The sequence below is a fragment of the Idiotropiscis lumnitzeri genome, chromosome 2 (genome assembly GCF_059441095.1).
Source record: "Idiotropiscis lumnitzeri isolate Australia: NSW breed Sydney's pygmy pipehorse chromosome 2, RoL_Ilum_1.0, whole genome shotgun sequence".
NCBI classification, from domain to species: Eukaryota; Metazoa; Chordata; class Actinopteri; order Syngnathiformes; family Syngnathidae; genus Idiotropiscis; species Idiotropiscis lumnitzeri.
The window spans coordinates 28,873,015-28,895,818 of record NC_142392.1 but is presented as its reverse complement, the minus strand read 5'-3'; the positions used below and the strand labels follow the sequence as shown (position 1 = coordinate 28,895,818).

Here is a 22,804-nt window from a genome sequence, read left to right as displayed (position 1 = left end):
ATTGGCAACCACATACAGACCTAATTCAATTAATATGAAATATAAAACATTTTATAACTATTGAACTCAATGAGAAGAGTCCTAATCTTGAATAAATATTGAAATATAAAAAATACTTATATATTAAATAAATTCAATTACCCAACTCCGGATGAGCGGCAGAAAATGGCTGGATGGATGGAATAATTTAAATTGCATACATATTCAAATGAACAAATTTGTTCAGAAATATTCAAGAGTCAAATAAAAAGGTTTAAATTAATATTGATATAATTTAACATTAAAATAATTGAATAAATATTGTATTATTACATAAACAAGCTTAAATATAAATTCTAATAAATAAAAAAAAAAGTTGTGTATTTTTAAATGGCCTAATCTAGATATGGGAAGTAATTCTCTTTATGAAACTATGAAGGGACTGGAGCTCACATAAGTGACCAGTCTTGGTTCTGAAGTTCCGATGTAACCAGATACTGCCCTGAGAGAAAATAGGCCTGAGCATTGTTTATGGTGGGGGCAATTCTCTCGCCAGGTCAGTGACCTTCCAGGGTATGAGAGTAATTTAAGGTGGTCACGAGTAGACTGGTCGTATCAACGGGGAGACGCATCTGCTCTCCCTCTGGGGGACTTTTGGAGGGAAATCCCGAAGACTAGCGTGATGGGAATGCATATGCAACAAGGGAAAATGAGATATTCATGTCCTATTTGGGCATTCCCTATAAGAAGGGAATGTCTGAGAGGGGGCTCACACGTTTTTGGGGAGACTTCTTTTGACATCAGCATGTGACGAGAATAAAATCTTTCTTCTTTCTTTTGTTCTTTTCCATCACCAATCCAGCCTTGCTCGGCTGCCTCTCCGGAAGGCAGCAAGAACCCACACTTCAAAGACAAAATATACTACATATTGAAAGAAAAATAATACTCAAATATTGAAATAAGTATAGAATTGAATGAATTAACCACAAAGAAATAAATACCTTCTGGAAAATATAATTATTTATCAACATTTGTCAAAATTTTTCTTTCTTGCACATTCTTAAACAATCGTAATTTTTTTTTACTTTTACTTTTTAAGTTACTTCAGTGCATTTCACACCTGAGCCTTCAGTGAAGTCCTACTTTGTCCTACTTGAATGAATCCCCATTAAAATACCATCATTTATGACACCACGGCTGGATAAATAATTTGGAGAAACACACTTACGCACCACTGAGTGAGTGTTGGACGATATAGCTTCTCTTGAAAGTTCCGACTTGAAAATCTCCTTGCAAGTGTATCTGCAATTAAATCCACAGGACCGTTTCAAACTTGTCTTTATCTTCGGGTTCATCATAAACAAAGGTGTTGAATACCTCGATGGCCTCCGGCATTGGTTCGCAAAAGGGCTATTTTTCTTTCGTCCGCTTTGTTTCCGACTCCCACGGCGGCAAGTTAGAGCAGGAATTGTTGCTTGAACTCGCGTCCACATTTCCCGTCATTTTCAGCGCTTCTGGTGGCCTTAAGCAGTCCATCTCGCATCAGTCCTTTTCTTGACCCGCGACCTGGTACCATGTAATGTTCTGGCTTCTATCTTAAGAAGTCACACAGGTAACGTGATGCTGCAAGCTTGTTTCTCTTTATTTACTGACTTGCATTCTCATCTATGTGCAGACACACTTGTTCGTCTGGTAACCAAACACACGTCAGGCAATACTGCCAACTAGTGACTAATGATATAACTGCTATCATTACAGTTACTGTTGGAGTTGGGTCACCATGGAAATGAGAAGTAGTTTCGTAAATCAACCTTTAAAAGCCAAACTTACTCCAATGCGTGTTCGTTTTTTTGTACTCAAGAAGAAAAGGGTCAAATAAAGACTCAACAACTGATAAGAGTTCCGATATTTAGTTTCTTCCATTTCTGGAGTTCAGGAAATAGTACAAAGACAGATATCTGGCCAGCTTTTTCTGAATCTCACGAGAAACTGCACTCGGGCGAGCACAGTCGAAAAATGCGCGCCATCTTTCAGCCCAGCTTCAGTTTTTATAGGAGTTTTTTTATGTCAAGGGTAATGTAGGTTGAATCGGTCGTCCCCGCTCCCTCCCACGGCACGGGTCCACGTTCAAGGGAAGGTCCTCCCCAGGTTAGTCATCGTGTGGATAAGTTGATTCCCGTCTGGTTCCCAAGACTGGCACGCCAAGGCTGGCCTTCTCCGGCGGGCAGTCTCTCCGTCTCTCTCCCCGCTGGCATTCCTCTGGAATCTTGTCGGTGTGCATGTGTGCGTGTGTATGTGCAAGTGTATATATATGTCTGTGTGTATGCGTATGCGTATGTGCATGTGCTCCGATCTCCAATTGTAATGTCTTTTGGAATGTGTTTTTCTTTTGATAGCGTCTATGTGAGTCCTCCAGTGCCAAATTTGGTATGTTTGCATCTTCTACAGCCAATGTAGAGAATGTGCTTCATCGTATTTGTCCAAGAAGTGCTGTCAGTGTGAGGGCAGCTCATGGAAATGCTATGTAGGCAAATTTGTTCTCACGACTGAGAATTTCAATAAAGTTGTTGCGTTTGCAGCTTCGTATTCCATATTTTCTTTCGGCTCACCATCTTGCTGTTTATTTTTCAGTCACTCGACACAACATGTCTTCCCACAGCCAACATCCATAAAAGGGCATTTCAACAAACGTAAAACGTCATCACGTAAACCACGCGAGATTTACGACAGTAACAAAAATAAATGTGACATTCAACAAAATACACACATACCCAAATTCACATAATGACATATAATTAAATATATCATTACTTAACTAAAGAATACCATGAGAGCATATAACTCAACAGGAACAATAACACAACATTAAACATTTTCAATCAGCCTGTCCGGTTGTCGTCTAACTCTTGTTGATCTTCGTAGAGGTTCAGTAATCCCAGAAATTGCTGGTGGTTGAGGTCTGTGCTCCTTCGATGTATCCGCCTGCTTTGCAGCCTCAGCCTTATCAGAAGATTTCTTGCAGTCCTCGGTAGTGATGGGTAGATGAGGCATCCTGTATCGTTTTGACACAGTGACACACTGTATTGACACTGTGTTGACACTGTGTTGCTGAATACTGACACCTGGTGGACTTGCAGGAAAAATTTGACCGGGTCATCAGACTCTGATCTGTCAAACTAATTTTATCCAATTCCATTGATTAGGCATTTGCATTCACATTATTTTTACATATACGTACTTTCATAAAAAAATCTTTGATATTCGAGACGCAGTTGATAAATTAAGAGAACATCTGTCTGAATGCCTAAGTAAAAGTGTTGCGAATGACAATGGACTCATTGTAATTAAAGATTTTTATTAAAAAAAATAGTTTCTCCAGCGTTTTGTTATTCATGTCGCGGTTGCGCGAACCGGGTGAGAGGGAAGGAGCACCCAAGAGCTACAGGAGTGTTTGAGACAGGGTTTATTGGGGAATGAGGAAGGGCGGCAAGCCCGGAGGGAAGCACCGACGGGCAGGCGTCGGGGCGGCGTGCACCGGGAGGTGCTGACGGGCAGGCGTCGGAGCGGTGGGCACCGGGAGGTGCGGATGAGCAGACGTCGGAGCGGGGTGCACCGGGAGGTGCGGTCGGGCAGGCGGAGGTGCGGAAGACGCGGCGCGGCGGAAGCCCGGGCACGGCGTGTTGCGGAGAGCGCTGGCGGGATGAGCTCCGGGCAGGAACTCGGGAGCGGTTGCGGGCGGAGCGGGTCCGGACGGGCTCGGTCGGCTGGACGGGGAAACAGAGAGCACGGAGGTCAGACAAGCACGAGGGCACAAGGAATCGGGCCATCGAGAAGCGTGACGTGACATGGGCCAGTACCACACGAGATGACGAGATAATCCGGCGTCGAGCTCCTGGCGTGGCTGGTTCTTATGCTGCCCGTTGATTGCAGACAACGAGCCGCAGGTGCGCCGGAGCCGACGCCCACTTTCTCCGGAGGAGAGCCTGGCTGGAAGGATCGCGAACCTGCAAATAATCAGAGACTGCCAGGCCCTCCTCCCCAACCCGAACCGTCACAATTCAGTCTATTTATAATTTTTTCTTTTTTTTAGGCAATTTCCCCCGCCTTTGAGAAGATCCTCCCACAAGGCACTGAAGAGGCCGGTGTGCACAACGCCTGTGTGGCAAATATAAATAGGTGAGGGAACGTTGCCTCCATTGACTTCCAGTATAAGAGCGAGTCTTCCGTACGTGCAACGTGTCCTGCTGACATATAGCGCTGCACCTCTGAGTGCGCATCAACAGTGATGTCTTCCATCTTGCGGATATTTAACGCAGAGTAAAGCGCCAATAACTCGATGCTTGTTTTGAGCGTGCATCCTGTTGACAGATGCGCTTCCTTATAAACACAGTTTGGTGCGCGACCGCTGTGTCGACACGGTTCCGGTAGTGGTCACGTGACTTTCTTAAAGCAGTACGCTCACTGACACGGGTTTGCCCTGGAAGCTCGGTGCACGCATCGTCGCCTCAGTGTCGCTGGACCCATCACTAGTCCTCGGGAACCTTCAGAAGACTCCTCCAGTTCCCCCTCACTCTTTGTCCATCCTTTGTTTCCACAATGTAAGATCTCGGACACGAGACAGTTTTCCGCACCGAGAAAACATGTTTCTAAACGAGTTACGACCTAATACCATTTATATAACTCCTTGAATAACACGATTCGGTTTTAGAGGGACCGCAGAACCCTTAATTTACACTTCCGTGCTATCCGCAGGGGAAACACAGTTTCCGGAGAAACCCAGTTTCTCAATGAGTTATTGTCATGATCCGCGTCGGGCATGACAGGGGTTTTTGTCATTGTTTTCGTCTGCATGTGCTTTTGTTATTGTTTTTGTCACTTTCCTACCATGTGCACTTTTGTTTATGTTTGTCAGCTGAGTAGGGCGTTTCCCCCCAGCACTCTGTCTCACCAGCCACGCACCTGTTCCCCGTTATCATCAACACACCTGATTCCCATCTGCTCCCCTATTGACTGGACTATTTAAACACCTCACTCCGACAACCCATGGTCGGATCATTACTCCTGCTACTCCGTTTGGACTGTCACGACCGCTCCCTGATCTCCTTCACGGCCATGTTCTTGCTCTCGCTCCCTCTCATGTCCCTGGTTTTTGTCACTGTCTTGTTCCTCGGCTTTTGTTCTGTTTAGTCACGTTTAGTTCGTCTTAGTCTTTTTGCACCCTGCCACGTTTGTTTGTCCACGCCATGTTTGTCCTCATTTGATTAATTTAATAAATTCCCTTTAGTTTACCCTTTTCCCTGCTTCCTCGCACCTTTGGGTCCACCTCCTCCTCGCCTACCGGCGAACCTGACAAATATGACATCAATGTGAAGATTATGATCTTTTTTTTCTTGATTATGTTTGGCCAACAGAGATGTAACAATGGGATTGTTAGTTGGTGGTTGGGTGTTCCCAGGGGGACTGTGTTAGTTGACGCACACCGCGCCAGCAGGGCAGAAGTGGAGTGTATGAGAGCCGTGCAGTTGATGTTACAATAAAGATTCAGTGAGCAAATGAAAGAGCTCTAACCGTCCATTCTGTATAGTCATATGACAGAACAGAACGAAACATGGTGGCAGCGGTCTAGTCGCTAGTGGGGACGCGGGAGAGGATCGACAACAACCGTGTGTACGTGCTGCCGACGAGCTGAGTGAACGGAACGGCGCGGCAGCAGGTGTACTGAACGGACAGAGGACGTCGCGATGGAAGGACTGAAACCTCAGTCGATCTATATGTTCCGCCAAGCCAGTTCCCCATTCTTCTTCGTCTCGTGTTAACATCTTTGATTACGACACCATTTTGTCCCCCCATGTTTTTGTTAATTCAGATTTAGATGATGACCCCTATTTTCATTTGTCTGTTTCCGAGTTTGACCCAGATTTTGATTTTTCTCATGAGTTTTCTTCTCCCAGTCAGTTTTTGTCACGGTTTTCTTTTGAGTCCACCCCTGAATCCCACCCATCAGACCTTTACTTGGGCACCCGGTTGGCCATCTTTCCCGGACCTCCGCGGGGTGGTCAACGACGGCGCCCAAGTAAAGGGTCTGCCACCTCTCGTAATAACACCCACTTTTTACACCCTGAGTCACGTTTTTCGGATTCACTTAGTTCACCTCGTCCGTCTGTTTCTGTACCTCGTCCACAGTCGGTTTCTGCATCACCTTCCGTTCAACCCACGTTTTGTAGCGCACGTTCACCAGCCCCTGTAGTCCCGGTACCTCGTTCACCATCGGTTTCAGCACCTGCTCACGTTCCCCTGGCACCTCCTAGCTCGCGTTCACCAGCCCCTGTAACCTTGGTCCCTCGTGTTCCCCATTCCCCTGATTCCCTATGGCGGCAGGCTGATCGGGATCAGGGCCCCCGGTTCGGCTGTGCCCGGACCGACTGCTGCATCCGGCCCTCTGTCGCCCCCTCGTCAGCTGCTGAGCCCCGTTCCGGCTCCTCCCCAGCTGCTGAGCCCCTTCCCGGCTCCCCGCCAGCTGCCGAGCCCCGTTCCGGCTCCCCGCCAGCTGCCGAGCCCCGTTCCGGCTCCCCGCCAGCTGCCGAGCCCCGTTCCGGCTCCCCGCCAGCTGCCGAGCCCCGTTCCGGCTCCACGCCAGCGGATGAGTCCCGTGCCGGCTCCCCGCCAGCAGATGCGTCCCGTTCCGGCTCCCCGCCAGATGATAAGCCCCGTCCCGGTTCCCCCCGAGCTGCTGGGGCCCGTTCTGGCCTCCCGAGAGCTGCTGACCCCCGCTCCGGCGCCTCGCCAGCGCTTCAAGTTCCTGTTCCGGCGGAGCACGTCCTGCGTCCGCCACAAGTCCCTGTTCCGGTGGAGCACGCCCTGCGTCCGCCACCAGTCCCTGTTCCGGCGGAGCACGCCCTGCGTCCGCCACCAGTCCCTGTTCCGGCGGAGCACGCCATGCGTCCGCCACAAGTCCCAGTTCTGGCGGAGCACATTCTGCGTCCGCCACAAGTCCCTGGTCCGGCGGAGAACGCCCTGCGTCCGCCACAAGTCCCTGTTCCGGCGGAGCACGCCCTGCGTCCGCCACAAGTCCCTGTTCCGGCGGAGCACGCCCTGCGTCCGCCACAAGTCCCTGTTCCGGCGGAGCACGCCACGCGTTCGCCACAAGTCCCTCTTCTGGCGGAGCACGTTCTGCGTCCGCCACCAGTCCTGGCTCCGGCGGAGCATGCTCTGCGTCCGCCACGAGTCCCTGTTCCGGCGGAGCACGCCCTGCGACCGCCACAAGTCCCTGTTCGGGCGGAGCACGTCCTGCGTCCGCTACCGCTCCAAGTCCCGGCCTCTGGTGCGCCCGGCCCCCGGCCGCTCCAAATCCCTGCCTTGGCGGCGCCAGACGGTCCGCCGCCACCCCAATTCCCTGTCCCGGCGGCGCCCGACGATCCGCCGTCGCCCCAAGCTCCTGCACCGGTGGTGGAGGACGACACGCCGCCGCCTCTCGCCTCTGCCCCGGCGGTGCCAGATGAACCACCGCCACTTCTCGCCTCCGTGTCGGCGGCGTCCGACGATCCACTACCGCTCCAGATTCCTGCCTCGGCGGTGGACGATGACCAGCCGCCGCCTGCCGCCCTTACCTCGGCGGCATCCGACGAACCGCCACCACTCCACGTTCCTGTCTCGGCGGGGCTTGACAACCAGCCGCCGCTCCACTTTCCTGTCTCAGCAGGGTTCGAGGACCAGCCGCCATGCCACGTTCCTGTCTCGGCGGGGTTCGAGGACCAGCCGCCGCTCCACGTTCCTGTCTCGGCGGGGTTCGATGACCTGCCGCCGCTCCACGTTCCTGTCCCGGCGGGGTTCGAGGACCAGCCGCCGCTCCACGTTCCTGTTTCGGCGGGGTTCGACGACCAGCCGCCGCTCCACGTTCCTGTCTCGGCGGGGTTCGACGACCAGCCGCCGCTCCACGTTCCTGTCTCGGCGGGGTTCGCCGACCAGCTGCCGCCCCAAGGGCCTGCCTCGACGGCGGTCGACGACCCTCCGCCGCGTCTCGTCCCTGCTCCGGCGGCATCCGGCGTTCCACCGTGCCTCGTCTCCGTCTCGGCGGCGTCCGACGTCCCGCCATTGCTCCAAGTTCCTGCCTCGGCTGTGCCCGCCTCAACGCCAGTCCAAGCTCCGTCCTCTGCGGCACCCTGCGCCCCGCCGACGCCCCTCGTCTCAGCCCCATCAGCGGACTCCATGTGGCGTTCGGGTCGTCCCGGACGTCCGCCTGAATGGCCCCATCGGGACGCACTGGTCTGGCCCCCCGGCCGGCCGCCTGAATGGCCACATCTGGACTCGCTGGTCTGGCCCCCCGGTCGGCCGCCTGAAAGACCACAACTGGACTCGCTGGTCTGGCCTCCCAGACGCCCGCCTGACCAGTCTTTTGATTGCGGGTCGTGGTCCCGCCTTCCGGCCCCCTTCCGCCCACCCCCGTTTTTGGACAATGTTTTTTTTGTTTGTTTTGGGACGTCTGGCATCCGTCCCTTGAGGGGGGGTACTGTCATGACCCGTGTCGGGCATGTCAATGTTTTTGTTATTGTTTTCTTCCCTCCTTCCTGCCATGTGCTTCTGTTATTGTTTTGTCAGCTGTGTTAGCGTTTCCCCTCAGCACTCGTCATCACCAGCCACGCACCTGTTCCCCGTTACCCTCATCAAGCACCTGCTTCCCATCTGCTCCCCTAATGACTCGGACTATTTAAACCTCCCAGACCGACCACGCAGTGTCGGGTCATTTTCGCCTCTGTGTCTCGCTTTGTTGCCGCATTTCATGGACTGCCACGACCGCGTTTATTTCCGGCCCTGTTCATACTCTCTGGTTCCTTGTCCTTGTGCCCGTTCAGTCTTGGTTAGTTGCCTTTGTTGTTTTTTTGTCCACGCCCCGTTGTTGTCCCTGCTGAGCTCTTCAATAAATCCCCTTTAAGTTTCACCTACCCCGGCTTCCTCGCTTCTTGGGTCCACCTCCTCATCGCCGCAAGGCGAAACCTGACAGGGAAATCAATAAAAATGCTGCAATGATAGAAAATACTGCAATGATAAAAGTGCTGTAATGGTAAATGAAGGATTGTATTATGATCGCTGGCATTATTTTAAACACTTACAGGACAGAAGGTCAATTATTTAATTTAGCAGGTTCATATTTACGGAATATGTTAAACATTGATGAAACAAAAAGCATTTATCAAATGGAACTAGAAGCACGGGTCACAAGAATAACTGGGATTGTAGTCCTGATGTTTTCTGATTTATTATATTTTTCTCATATGCTAAATTTATAGTACTTAGTTTAAATGTGTGAACTTTATTGAAATTTTGGGTAGTGAGAACAAATTTGCACACATAGCATTTCCATAACTTGCATTCACATTCACAGCACTTCATGGTCAAATACGACGAAGCACATTCTCCACATTGGCTGTAGAAGATGCAAACATACCAAATTGGGCACTGGAGGACTCACACAGACGCTATAAAAAAACACATTCCGAAAGACAGAACAATTGGAGATCGGGGCACATGCACATACGCATGCATACACACAGACACACCCTTACACCTGCACATACACATGCACATACACGTATACCTGCATATACACATGCACACCGACAATATTCCAGAGGAATGCCAGCGGGTAGAAAGACGGAGAGACTGCCCGCCGGGGAAGGCCAGCCTTGGCGTGCCAGTCTTGGGAACCAGACGGGAATCAACTTATCCAGACGATGACTAACCTGGGGAGGACCTTCCCTTGGACGTGGACCCGTGCCGTGGGAGGGAGCGAGGACGACCAATTCAACCTACATTACTCTTGACATGAAAAACTCCTATAAAAACTGAAGCTGGGCTGAAAGATGGTGCGCATTTTTTGACTGTGCTCGCCCGAGTGCAGTTTTCTCGTGAGATTAAGAAAAAGCCGCCCAGATATCTGTCTTTGTACTATTTCCTGAACTCCAGAAATGGAAGAAACTAAATATCGGAACTCTAATCGGTTGTTGAGTCTTTATTTGACCCTTTTCTTCTTGAGTACAAAAAAACTAACACGTACTGGCGTAAGTTTGGCTTTTAAAGGTTGATTTACTAACTAGTACTTCTCATTTCCACGGTGACTCTACTCCAACAATACTAAAGCTGTTGCTTTGTTATTCATATAGAATTTTTGTTTAAAATCCCCCTGGCTCTTCTTTTTGTCTTTTCTATATTCTGTACGTATTAATAACTGTTTGTTAATGTTTTAAAGTTTTGGGCAAAAAACGTATTAGTAAATATTTATCATGTCACTGATGGTGTAGTGGTACACTCGCCTGAGTTGTGTGCAGGCAACGTGGGTTCAGTTCCCACTCAGTGACGGTGTCTATGTCTGCCCTGTGACTGGCTGGCGACCAGTTCAGGGTGTAGTGCGCCTTTCGCCCGTAGTCAGCTGGAATCGGCCCCATCACCGTCCCGCGACCCTGTTCAGGATAAGCGGTGTGGATAATGACATGATGTGACAAATATTTGTCATCTCATCAATATTTGCACAACAGAGTACTGAGTTTCGAGATCCTCACTATAATAGTTCTCGAAATTATATTTCTTATCAATGTAGGTTAGTTAAGGGATATTTTATTGACAATCTAATCTCAATATACAAAGACAGAAAAAAAAATTGGTGGTGGGGGGGCGCGAATCTTTTTCTTCTTGGTAGGGGCGGGGGTGAAATAATTGAGAGGCACTGCGAGTATATGCAGACATTATATCCATACAATCTTGCAGCCCGATTGAACCACAGCATTGTTGTAAATTCGGTAGGAGAAACGTAACCTTCCCACTGCTGTTCCAGCAGCTGCTTCTCCGGGCATAGGGGGAAGTGACGTCGGAGCTGACTCGATTTTGTGGCGTTATTTTAGTTATTTTGTTAAAAAAAATTTATCAACCGAATTAAAATATTACATAGAATATATATTAAAAGAGAATAGTCAGGTGTAAAAACAAACACAGAGGCAAAGAAATATATTTGAAAAATACGTGCTTAAAGCATGACGTCATTAGCAAGCGCGCAGCTTCCGAAGGACCTCGACCACATCCACCGACCCGTCCACACCGGAACAAAAACACCCACCGCTAAATTTTTCTGATTTAGTGTGGAACTAATTTTTTCAAAGGATGTCCAGTGCTACTCTAAAGGACTACGACATAATTCATTAAGTCTTTGTGTCCCGATAACCTCATCTTCGCGCGTTGATGCTTTTCGGCGTAGTTAGCTTAGCTTGTTAGCTTGCTAGCCGCTAACGAAAAGAGGCACATGACTCATCGCCTAGCAGAGATCAATTGCGCATTTTTTGGAATTATCATTTGAAAATGTGTGCAAGAACGACACCCAAGTACAAAGAGAAACTTTGTGGAATCAAAGAAGAGAACGAGCAACATCTTCAACTGCTGGACGAAGTTTGCAACCAGCCTCGTGTTGTGCCACACAAAGCAGGTTTGTACCCGTCTTACTCTCATTTGCTTTGTAAAGAACGACTTTCTATCGTTAAAAATGTGCATCACAACATTAAGTTGTTTGGGGAAATCGTTCAAGGTTATTGCCGTTTTATTTTTAAATATTGCCTTTTACTTGCAGGTCTGCTGAGCAATTGTTTATGTCAAATGAAATCAGTGCAGAAAATATATGCCAAAGAATAACCAATAGTGGGGGGTGAACTCCATGTTTTTCCCAGTATAAAATTTACATTTAAAATAACAAAACATTTTCTGGTTTTTATATTTTGTTCAAGCAATTCCTTACGGAAGCAATTCCGCCTGACTCTAAAAATGTGCACACTGCCGCGAAAACGTCAATGGCGGTTGATCAATATTAGTGAATAAAACACAAAATATATATATATATTTTTTTAAATCAAGTACGGATTGGTCTTATTTATTTATGAACTTCTTACTGGCTTGGTCGGGTGAGAGTCAATGAACCTCGGGTGGCCCTGCACTGTTTTGTGCACGTGTGCATCGTTTCACCCCATCCAAACATTTAAAATACATTGAATGCATCCATCCAGGGTTGCACGGATCTCATCAGTGAACAAGCGCATGCTGCAAGGAATGCATCTGCATCTTTGTCTTACTATGGGCTTAAAAAGGCTGAACGTCACAACCCCCTTTTCTACCTACAAGTCCAGGAACATTTAGTTCCTGGTAATAAAGTTCCTGTGGCCCAGGTGGTTTGCATCACCCCCACAACTCATAGTTCCTGGTAATTTATCCAAATGACAATGATGATGGATCAGTGGGAGGTCTTGTGTTACTTTGTTACTCATTACTGACACCCTATAGCTGTTAAGCGTCATTGCAGTTCCAAAATAATTCAGTGAACTCTTAAAATATTATGGTGTATCTTAGTTGAATTCGAATACATATTCCAAAAACGTCTGTGACTATGTCAGGAATGAAATCGGGCATCAGCCGCAACGTGCTTCCTTTTTAAATGCTCGTTTATCACGGTTGTGCTGTTAAAGGGAGGTTTACATCGGAGGACGTAATTTTGTGAAATGCCCCCATGGTCCGGTCCAAGTTGGGGTTGCACGCATTGATTCGTGTGCGGCAGGCACAAGTCAAGGTAGCACGGTAGAAACAATATAAGACAAAGTCGCCGCATGAGGTTTGATCTGACTTTACACCAACTGACTGGTACAAGATCGAAGGCTCATCCTCGGATATGCTGCCATGGATATTACGGCCCTGGATAAGGACCCACTCCACTGAAGTCATCTTCCTGCAGCGCTTCATTCAATTGACTCTTATATTATCTCATCTATCATTGCATAGCATCATTGTATGTGTCAAATGTTGCCCAGTTGGCATCCATTGCAGCCTGGAAGGGGGATTCCCCCATCTGTGGTCCCTTCTCAAGGTTTCTCACTTTTCCCCTAATGAGGTTTTGTGAGTTTTTCCTTGCCCTTCTGGGGGTTAAGATCGGGGATGTCGATTGTGGCTATGTAAAGCCCTTTGAGACTGTCTGTGATTAAGGGCTATACAAATAAAATTGACTTGACTTGACTTGACCAAACCAAATGTGTGTTTGTCTTTTTGTGTCCTGCAGACGTCAGTGAAAACTGTCTCCGTTCTGTGAAAGAGGAGCCAGACTTGACTCACATCAAAAAGGAGGAGGAGGAGGAGGAGATCAACAAGTCACCAGTGAACGTTGACCCTATAAAGACTGAAGATGAAAACAAGGATGAGTGTGAGGACAACAGAGGGGCGGAGCCTACAAGCAGCAGTTCAAGTCATCTCGTGACAACAGAAGTTGATGAAGACCACCGGGGGCCATCACAAGCACATAATGAGGACACATTATCACACGCTCATGATGATGATGATGATGATGATGATGATGATGATGGGCAAGCCAAAGGTGAAAGGGCATGTCACACTGACTCATTCACTTCAAAGCTGTCTTTAAAAGGGCACAGAAAAACACACAGTGGTGAAAAACCTTTTTCCTGCTCGGTATGTGGCAAAAGCTTCTCTCGAAAGTCTCATTTAGTAAGGCACACAAGAACGCACAGTGGAGAAAAACCTTTTTCTTGCTCAGTTTGTGGCAAAAGCTTCTATCAAAATTCAAGTTTAACATACCACACAAGAATACACAGTGGAGAAAAACCTTTTTCCTGCTCAGTTTGTGGCAAGAGTTTCTCTCGAAAGTTTCATTTAACAATCCACACAAGAACACACAGTGATGAAAAATCTTTTTCCTGCTCAGTTTGTGGAAAATGCTTCTCTCTAAAGGCAAATTTAACAGAACACGCAAGAACACACACTGGAGAAAAACCTTTTTCTTGCTCAGTTTGTGGCAAAAGCTTTTCTTTAAAGTCAAATTTAAAAACACATATACGATTACACACTGGAGAAAAACCTTTTTCATGCTCAGTTTGTGGCAAGAGTTTCTCTCAAAATTCAAGTTTAACATACCACACAAGAATACACAGTGGAGAAAAACCTTTTTCCTGCTCAGTTTGTGGCAAGAGTTTCTCTCGAAGGTCTCATTTAATAATTCACACAAGAACACACAGTGGTGAAAAATCTTTTTCCTGCTCAGTTTGTGGAAAATGCTTCTCTCAAAAGGAAGGTTTAACAAGCCACACAAGAACACACACTGGAGAAAAACCATTTTCCTGCTTGGTTTGTGGTAAAAGCTTTTCTCTAAAATCAAATTTGACAAGTCACACAAGAAAGCACAGTGGTGAAAAACCTTTTTCCTGCTCAGTTTGTGCCAAGAGGTTCTCTCAAAAGTCGCATTTACGAAGCCACACAAGAACGCACAGTGGAGAAAAACCTTTTTCCTGCTCAGTTTGTGCCAAGAGGTTCTCTCGAAAGTCGCATTTACGAAGCCACACAAGAACACACAGTGGAGAAAAACCTTTTTCCTGCTCAGTTTGTGCCAAGAGGTTCTCTCGAAAGTCGCATTTACGAAGCCACACAAGAACGCACAGTGGAGACAAGCCATTGAGTTGCAGCGTTTGTGCTAAAAAATTCTTCACTAAACAGGGTGCTGAGAGTCACAATTGTGCTGGTGAGAAAAGCAGCGATTCTTGAAGCTTAAAAAAAAGAAAACAAAAAACTGAAGGAACTGACTCTTAGTGGTAAGATGTAAATGTGATTTTGAATAAAATATGAAAAATTTAATTTTGCAAAGCTCTTTTATTGGCACTAAGCCAATGGGATCAGAGCCAGAATTATCAATGTGTTTGTGTGATGATGATCTTTTTTTTTGTGATTTTACATCAAGATGTAAATGAAATTAATTGCCTTTGCCTGGAATAACATTTGTTAACGTTATGCTTTTCAGTTGTCTTTTTACTTAATGGTACAGGTGTGAGAAGAAACGGTGCTTATGAAATCGTTGCCTTCCACAATCATCAATAAAATCACTTGTTCCACTTGCTCAACTGGCTTTCATTACGCTGTGTGAAAAGGTGAAAAACAGAACTAGAAGTTGAACTATAAAAAGAACCAGAAAGAGAAACGCAAATCGTCTCAGTTTCTCTCAAAGGTTTTGGAATGTCAGGAGTTGGCAACTTGATGGCGACTGGAGTCAGCGCTGGTTTTCTCGCTGTGTTAGGCTGGCTCGTATGTGTATGGTCCATTGAACAAAATTCAAACTCTTCAAATATCCCCTCAGATATATTTAATATTTCGCTTTCTGAATAAATTTCTGACTAGCTAAAACCTCTTTCCAGGTTGAGCTCTATCAAGCGTTTGGGGCTTGTTGCCTAGCAGAATCTTACTTCGGAAAAAACGTATAATTTTGTCAAATATACTAAATATTTTTGTTCATGCTCTATTATATTTTTTATATATTGGATTATTTTTATAATGAAATAGGGAAATATTAAAATTGGCAACCACATACAGACCTAATTCAATTAATATGAAATATAAAACATTTTATAACTATTGAACTCAATGAGAAGAGTCCTAATCTTGAATAAATATTGAAATATAAAAAATACTTATATATTAAATAAATTCAATTACCCAACTCCGGATGAGCGGCAGAAAATGGCTGGATGGATGGAATAATTTAAATTGCATACATATTCAAATGAACAAATTTGTTCAGAAATATTCAAGAGTCAAATAAAAAGGTTTAAATTAATATTGATATAATTTAACATTAAAATAATTGAATAAATATTGTATTATTACATAAACAAGCTTAAATATAAATTCTAATAAATAAAAAAAAAAGTTGTGTATTTTTAAATGGCCTAATCTAGATATGGGAAGTAATTCTCTTTATGAAACTATGAAGGGACTGGAGCTCACATAAGTGACCAGTCTTGGTTCTGAAGTTCCGATGTAACCAGATACTGCCCTGAGAGAAAATAGGCCTGAGCATTGTTTATGGTGGGGGCAATTCTCTCGCCAGGTCAGTGACCTTCCAGGGTATGAGAGTAATTTAAGGTGGTCACGAGTAGACTGGTCGTATCAACGGGGAGACGCATCTGCTCTCCCTCTGGGGGACTTTTGGAGGGAAATCCCGAAGACTAGCGTGATGGGAATGCATATGCAACAAGGGAAAATGAGATATTCATGTCCTATTTGGGCATTCCCTATAAGAAGGGAATGTCTGAGAGGGGGCTCACACGTTTTTGGGGAGACTTCTTTTGACATCAGCATGTGACGAGAATAAAATCTTTCTTCTTTCTTTTGTTCTTTTCCATCACCAATCCAGCCTTGCTCGGCTGCCTCTCCGGAAGGCAGCAAGAACCCACACTTCAAAGACAAAATATACTACATATTGAAAGAAAAATAATACTCAAATATTGAAATAAGTATAGAATTGAATGAATTAACCACAAAGAAATAAATACCTTCTGGAAAATATAATTATTTATCAACATTTGTCAAAATTTTTCTTTCTTGCACATTCTTAAACAATCGTAATTTTTTTTTACTTTTACTTTTTAAGTTACTTCAGTGCATTTCACACCTGAGCCTTCAGTGAAGTCCTACTTTGTCCTACTTGAATGAATCCCCATTAAAATACCATCATTTATGACACCACGGCTGGATAAATAATTTGGAGAAACACACTTACGCACCACTGAGTGAGTGTTGGACGATATAGCTTCTCTTGAAAGTTCCGACTTGAAAATCTCCTTGCAAGTGTATCTGCAATTAAATCCACAGGACCGTTTCAAACTTGTCTTTATCTTCGGGTTCATCATAAACAAAGGTGTTGAATACCTCGATGGCCTCCGGCATTGGTTCGCAAAAGGGCTATTTTTCTTTCGTCCGCTTTGTTTCCGACTCCCACGGCGGCAAGTTAGAGCAGGAATTGTTGCTTGAACTCGCGTCCACATTTCCCGTCATTTTCAGCGCTTCTGGTGGCCTTAAGCAGTCCATCTCGCATCAGTCCTTTTCTTGACCCGCGACCTGGTACCATGTAATGTTCTGGCTTCTATCTTAAGAAGTCACACAGGTAACGTGATGCTGCAAGCTTGTTTCTCTTTATTTACTGACTTGCATTCTCATCTATGTGCAGACACACTTGTTCGTCTGGTAACCAAACACACGTCAGGCAATACTGCCAACTAGTGACTAATGATATAACTGCTATCATTACAGTTACTGTTGGAGTTGGGTCACCATGGAAATGAGAAGTAGTTTCGTAAATCAACCTTTAAAAGCCAAACTTACTCCAATGCGTGTTCGTTTTTTTGTACTCAAGAAGAAAAGGGTCAAATAAAGACTCAACAACTGATAAGAGTTCCGATATTTAGTTTCTTCCATTTCTGGAGTTCAGGAAATAGTACAAAGACAGATATCTGGCCAGCTTTTTCTGAATCTCACGAGAAACTGCACTCGGGCGAGCACAGTCGAAAAATGCGCGCCATCTTTCAGCCCAGCTTCAGTTTTTATAGGAGTTTTTTTATGTCAAGGGTAATGTAGGTTGAATCGGTCGTCCCCGCTCCCTCCCACGGCACGGGTCCACGTTCAAGGGAAGGTCCTCCCCAGGTTAGTCATCGTGTGGATAAGTTGATTCCCGTCTGGTTCCCAAGACTGGCACGCCAAGGCTGGCCTTCTCCGGCGGGCAGTCTCTCCGTCTCTCTCCCCGCTGGCATTCCTCTGGAATCTTGTCGGTGTGCATGTGTGCGTGTGTATGTGCAAGTGTATATATATGTCTGTGTGTATGCGTATGCGTATGTGCATGTGCTCCGATCTCCAATTGTAATGTCTTTTGGAATGTGTTTTTCTTTTGATAGCGTCTATGTGAGTCCTCCAGTGCCAAATTTGGTATGTTTGCATCTTCTACAGCCAATGTAGAGAATGTGCTTCATCGTATTTGTCCAAGAAGTGCTGTCAGTGTGAGGGCAGCTCATGGAAATGCTATGTAGGCAAATTTGTTCTCACGACTGAGAATTTCAATAAAGTTGTTGCGTTTGCAGCTTCGTATTCCATATTTTCTTTCGGCTCACCATCTTGCTGTTTATTTTTCAGTCACTCGACACAACATGTCTTCCCACAGCCAACATCCATAAAAGGGCATTTCAACAAACGTAAAACGTCATCACGTAAACCACGCGAGATTTACGACAGTAACAAAAATAAATGTGACATTCAACAAAATACACACATACCCAAATTCACATAATGACATATAATTAAATATATCATTACTTAACTAAAGAATACCATGAGAGCATATAACTCAACAGGAACAATAACACAACATTAAACATTTTCAATCAGCCTGTCCGGTTGTCGTCTAACTCTTGTTGATCTTCGTAGAGGTTCAGTAATCCCAGAAATTGCTGGTGGTTGAGGTCTGTGCTCCTTCGATGTATCCGCCTGCTTTGCAGCCTCAGCCTTATCAGAAGATTTCTTGCAGTCCTCGGTAGTGATGGGTAGATGAGGCATCCTGTATCGTTTTGACACAGTGACACACTGTATTGACACTGTGTTGACACTGTGTTGCTGAATACTGACACCTGGTGGACTTGCAGGAAAAATTTGACCGGGTCATCAGACTCTGATCTGTCAAACTAATTTTATCCAATTCCATTGATTAGGCATTTGCATTCACATTATTTTTACATATACGTACTTTCATAAAAAAATCTTTGATATTCGAGACGCAGTTGATAAATTAAGAGAACATCTGTCTGAATGCCTAAGTAAAAGTGTTGCGAATGACAATGGACTCATTGTAATTAAAGATTTTTATTAAAAAAAATAGTTTCTCCAGCGTTTTGTTATTCATGTCGCGGTTGCGCGAACCGGGTGAGAGGGAAGGAGCACCCAAGAGCTACAGGAGTGTTTGAGACAGGGTTTATTGGGGAATGAGGAAGGGCGGCAAGCCCGGAGGGAAGCACCGACGGGCAGGCGTCGGGGCGGCGTGCACCGGGAGGTGCTGACGGGCAGGCGTCGGAGCGGTGGGCACCGGGAGGTGCGGATGAGCAGACGTCGGAGCGGGGTGCACCGGGAGGTGCGGTCGGGCAGGCGGAGGTGCGGAAGACGCGGCGCGGCGGAAGCCCGGGCACGGCGTGTTGCGGAGAGCGCTGGCGGGATGAGCTCCGGGCAGGAACTCGGGAGCGGTTGCGGGCGGAGCGGGTCCGGACGGGCTCGGTCGGCTGGACGGGGAAACAGAGAGCACGGAGGTCAGACAAGCACGAGGGCACAAGGAATCGGGCCATCGAGAAGCGTGACGTGACATGGGCCAGTACCACACGAGATGACGAGATAATCCGGCGTCGAGCTCCTGGCGTGGCTGGTTCTTATGCTGCCCGTTGATTGCAGACAACGAGCCGCAGGTGCGCCGGAGCCGACGCCCACTTTCTCCGGAGGAGAGCCTGGCTGGAAGGATCGCGAACCTGCAAATAATCAGAGACTGCCAGGCCCTCCTCCCCAACCCGAACCGTCACAATTCAGTCTATTTATAATTTTTTCTTTTTTTTAGGCAATTTCCCCCGCCTTTGAGAAGATCCTCCCACAAGGCACTGAAGAGGCCGGTGTGCACAACGCCTGTGTGGCAAATATAAATAGGTGAGGGAACGTTGCCTCCATTGACTTCCAGTATAAGAGCGAGTCTTCCGTACGTGCAACGTGTCCTGCTGACATATAGCGCTGCACCTCTGAGTGCGCATCAACAGTGATGTCTTCCATCTTGCGGATATTTAACGCAGAGTAAAGCGCCAATAACTCGATGCTTGTTTTGAGCGTGCATCCTGTTGACAGATGCGCTTCCTTATAAACACAGTTTGGTGCGCGACCGCTGTGTCGACACGGTTCCGGTAGTGGTCACGTGACTTTCTTAAAGCAGTACGCTCACTGACACGGGTTTGCCCTGGAAGCTCGGTGCACGCATCGTCGCCTCAGTGTCGCTGGACCCATCACTAGTCCTCGGGAACCTTCAGAAGACTCCTCCAGTTCCCCCTCACTCTTTGTCCATCCTTTGTTTCCACAATGTAAGATCTCGGACACGAGACAGTTTTCCGCACCGAGAAAACATGTTTCTAAACGAGTTACGACCTAATACCATTTATATAACTCCTTGAATAACACGATTCGGTTTTAGAGGGACCGCAGAACCCTTAATTTACACTTCCGTGCTATCCGCAGGGGAAACACAGTTTCCGGAGAAACCCAGTTTCTCAATGAGTTATTGTCATGATCCGCGTCGGGCATGACAGGGGTTTTTGTCATTGTTTTCGTCTGCATGTGCTTTTGTTATTGTTTTTGTCACTTTCCTACCATGTGCACTTTTGTTTATGTTTGTCAGCTGAGTAGGGCGTTTCCCCCCAGCACTCTGTCTCACCAGCCACGCACCTGTTCCCCGTTATCATCAACACACCTGATTCCCATCTGCTCCCCTATTGACTGGACTATTTAAACACCTCACTCCGACAACCCATGGTCGGAACATTACTCCTGCTACTCCGTTTGGACTGTCACGACCGCTCCCTGATCTCCTTCACGGCCATGTTCTTGCTCTCGCTCCCTCTCATGTCCCTGGTTTTTGTCACTGTCTTGTTCCTCGGCTTTTGTTCTGTTTAGTCACGTTTAGTTCGTCTTAGTCTTTTTGCACCCTGCCACGTTTGTTTGTCCACGCCATGTTTGTCCTCATTTGATTAATTTAATAAATTCCCTTTAGTTTACCCTTTTCCCTGCTTCCTCGCACCTTTGGGTCCACCTCCTCCTCGCCTACCGGCGAACCTGACAAATATGACATCAATGTGAAGATTATGATCTTTTTTTTCTTGATTATGTTTGGCCAACAGAGATGTAACAATGGGATTGTTAGTTGGTGGTTGGGTGTTCCCAGGGGGACTGTGTTAGTTGACGCACACCGCGCCAGCAGGGCAGAAGTGGAGTGTATGAGAGCCGTGCAGTTGATGTTACAATAAAGATTCAGTGAGCAAATGAAAGAGCTCTAACCGTCCATTCTGTATAGTCATATGACAGAACAGAACGAAACATGGTGGCAGCGGTCTAGTCGCTAGTGGGGACGCGGGAGAGGATCGACAACAACCGTGTGTACGTGCTGCCGACGAGCTGAGTGAACGGAACGGCGCGGCAGCAGGTGTACTGAACGGACAGAGGACGTCGCGATGGAAGGACTGAAACCTCAGTCGATGTTGTTGTTGGACTCCGGCGACCTAGCCAAGACATGGAAATGCTGGAAGGAGGAATTTACACTCTACACGGACCTCACCATGCCCGGCGCAGAGGAAGGAGCGAAAGCAAAGCTTTTCTATTACCTCGTCGGCGCGAGTGGGAGGGAGCTTTTGGCCACGCTGGCGGGTGACGACTCGTCGGCAAGGAGGTCAGTGAGTGCAATGATAAGGTTGCTGGATGAACATTGCACACCGAAAGTGAATGAGACTGTCGAGAGATACAAGTTTTTTGTGCGAAACCAAGGCACGGATGAAACCATTGACAAATATTTTACGGACCTGAGAGTGCTAGCCAATGGATGCAACTTTGGAGACATAAAAGACTCGCTAATTAGAGATCGCATTGTGTGTGGCACCAATAGCTCAGCCATGAGAGAGAGACTCCTCAGGGAAGATAGACTGACACTGGAGAAATGCCTACTAATATGTAGAGCTGCTGAACTGTCAAAAGAAAACAGCAGGACACTGGAAGGACACACTGTGGAGGAAATACATACAATGAAACAAGATACAAGGGAAGGCAACAGTGATGTAGTCGATTGTAGGTTTTGTGGACGAAAGCATGAGCGAAGTAAGACAAAATGCCCAGCTTTTGGAAGGAAATGTAAAAAGTGTGGGAAAGAAAATCATTTCGCTGTGAAGTGCAAATCGAAAATAGGACAAGGAGGGAAATGTAAACCAGTGAATGCTGTCACGGAAGAGGATGGAGAAACATATGAGGATATAATGACAATTGCTGTGATAAATGGCAAGGGGAAAAATGAAATAGTTCACCAAGTGAATGAGCGACTCAACAAGGGACAGCAACTCTTTGCAAGGATGCTGGTAAACGGGACACATAAGAACTTTCAGATTGATTGTGGGGCGACCTGTAACATAATCCCAATAAACCTCCTAAACTCAGACACACAACTGGAGCACACAGAGAAAGTGCTGGTCATGTATAATAAATCCAGGTTGTGTCCGTTGGGGAAATGTAGGGTTAAAGTGAGAAACCCTCGAAACAACAAATTGTACAGGTTGGAGTTTCTCGTGGTGGACCAAGTGGACAAAATCCCCATATTGGGCCGGAAGGCCAGTGAGGCCATGAAACTAATTAAAGTACACTACGAGAACATCCTTACCATTGATGACATTGTGAAAAAAGAATTGGAACAGGTCAAAGAAGAAGGACAACAGGATTGCATAACGTTGGAGAAAATAAAGACTGAGTTTGGCGATGTGTTCACTGGTGATGGCTGTTTGGAGGGCGAGTATAACATTGAAATAAACAGTGAAGTGCCGCCTGTTAAACTGCCGAAACGCAGAGTACCCGTTTCACTGATGTCTCCACTGAAAGAGGAATTAAAAGATCTTGAGAGAAGAGGCATTATCGCACCGGTTGAGTGTAGCACTGACTGGATAAGTAGCATGGTGACAGTGATGAAACGCAATGGAAAACCGAGAATCTGCATAGACCCAAAACCACTCAATCGAGCACTGAAAAGAAGCCACTTCCCTCTTCCGACGATTGAGGATATACTTCCGGAAATGGCAAAGGCGAAAATGTTCACAGTGTGTGATGTGAAGCATGGCTTCTGGCATGTTAAATTGGGGGAGGAGTCAAGCTACCTCACCACGTTTGCCACTCCTTTTGGTCGGTACCGTTGGCTGAGAATGCCGATGGG

At 46.5% G+C, this 22,804-nt stretch overlaps 3 protein-coding genes across 3 annotated transcripts in view; 1 reads left to right on the top strand and 2 right to left on the bottom strand.

Moving 5' to 3' along the window:
- Window positions 1-22,804, bottom strand: part of LOC148342219 (uncharacterized) — a 343,669-nt gene that overhangs the window by 246,117 nt on the left and 74,748 nt on the right. The gene's annotated exons all lie outside the window — the stretch shown is intronic.
- The window catches only part of LOC148342220 (uncharacterized), a 161,900-nt gene that overhangs the window by 71,004 nt on the left and 68,092 nt on the right, over window positions 1-22,804 (bottom strand). The gene's annotated exons all lie outside the window — the stretch shown is intronic.
- On the top strand, window positions 5,721-14,550 carry LOC148342227 (uncharacterized). The gene is made up of 2 exons (XM_088285318.1): window positions 5,721-5,766; window positions 13,091-14,550. Exons 1-2 carry the CDS (start codon window positions 5,721-5,723, stop codon window positions 14,548-14,550), a joined length of 1,506 nt encoding a protein of 501 aa, XP_088141444.1.

What these genes read in the sequence shown, in the direction of transcription:
- LOC148342227 (XM_088285318.1), top strand. Translation starts at nt 5,721, where the DNA reads ATGGAAGGACTGAAACCTCAGTCGATCTATATGTTCCGCCAAGCCA. An exon ending in CTATATGTTCCGCCAAGCCA is followed by an intron (nt 5,767 to 13,090) that starts GTTCCCCATTCT and finishes GTTCTGTGAAAG; the next exon opens with AGGAGCCAGACTTGACTCAC.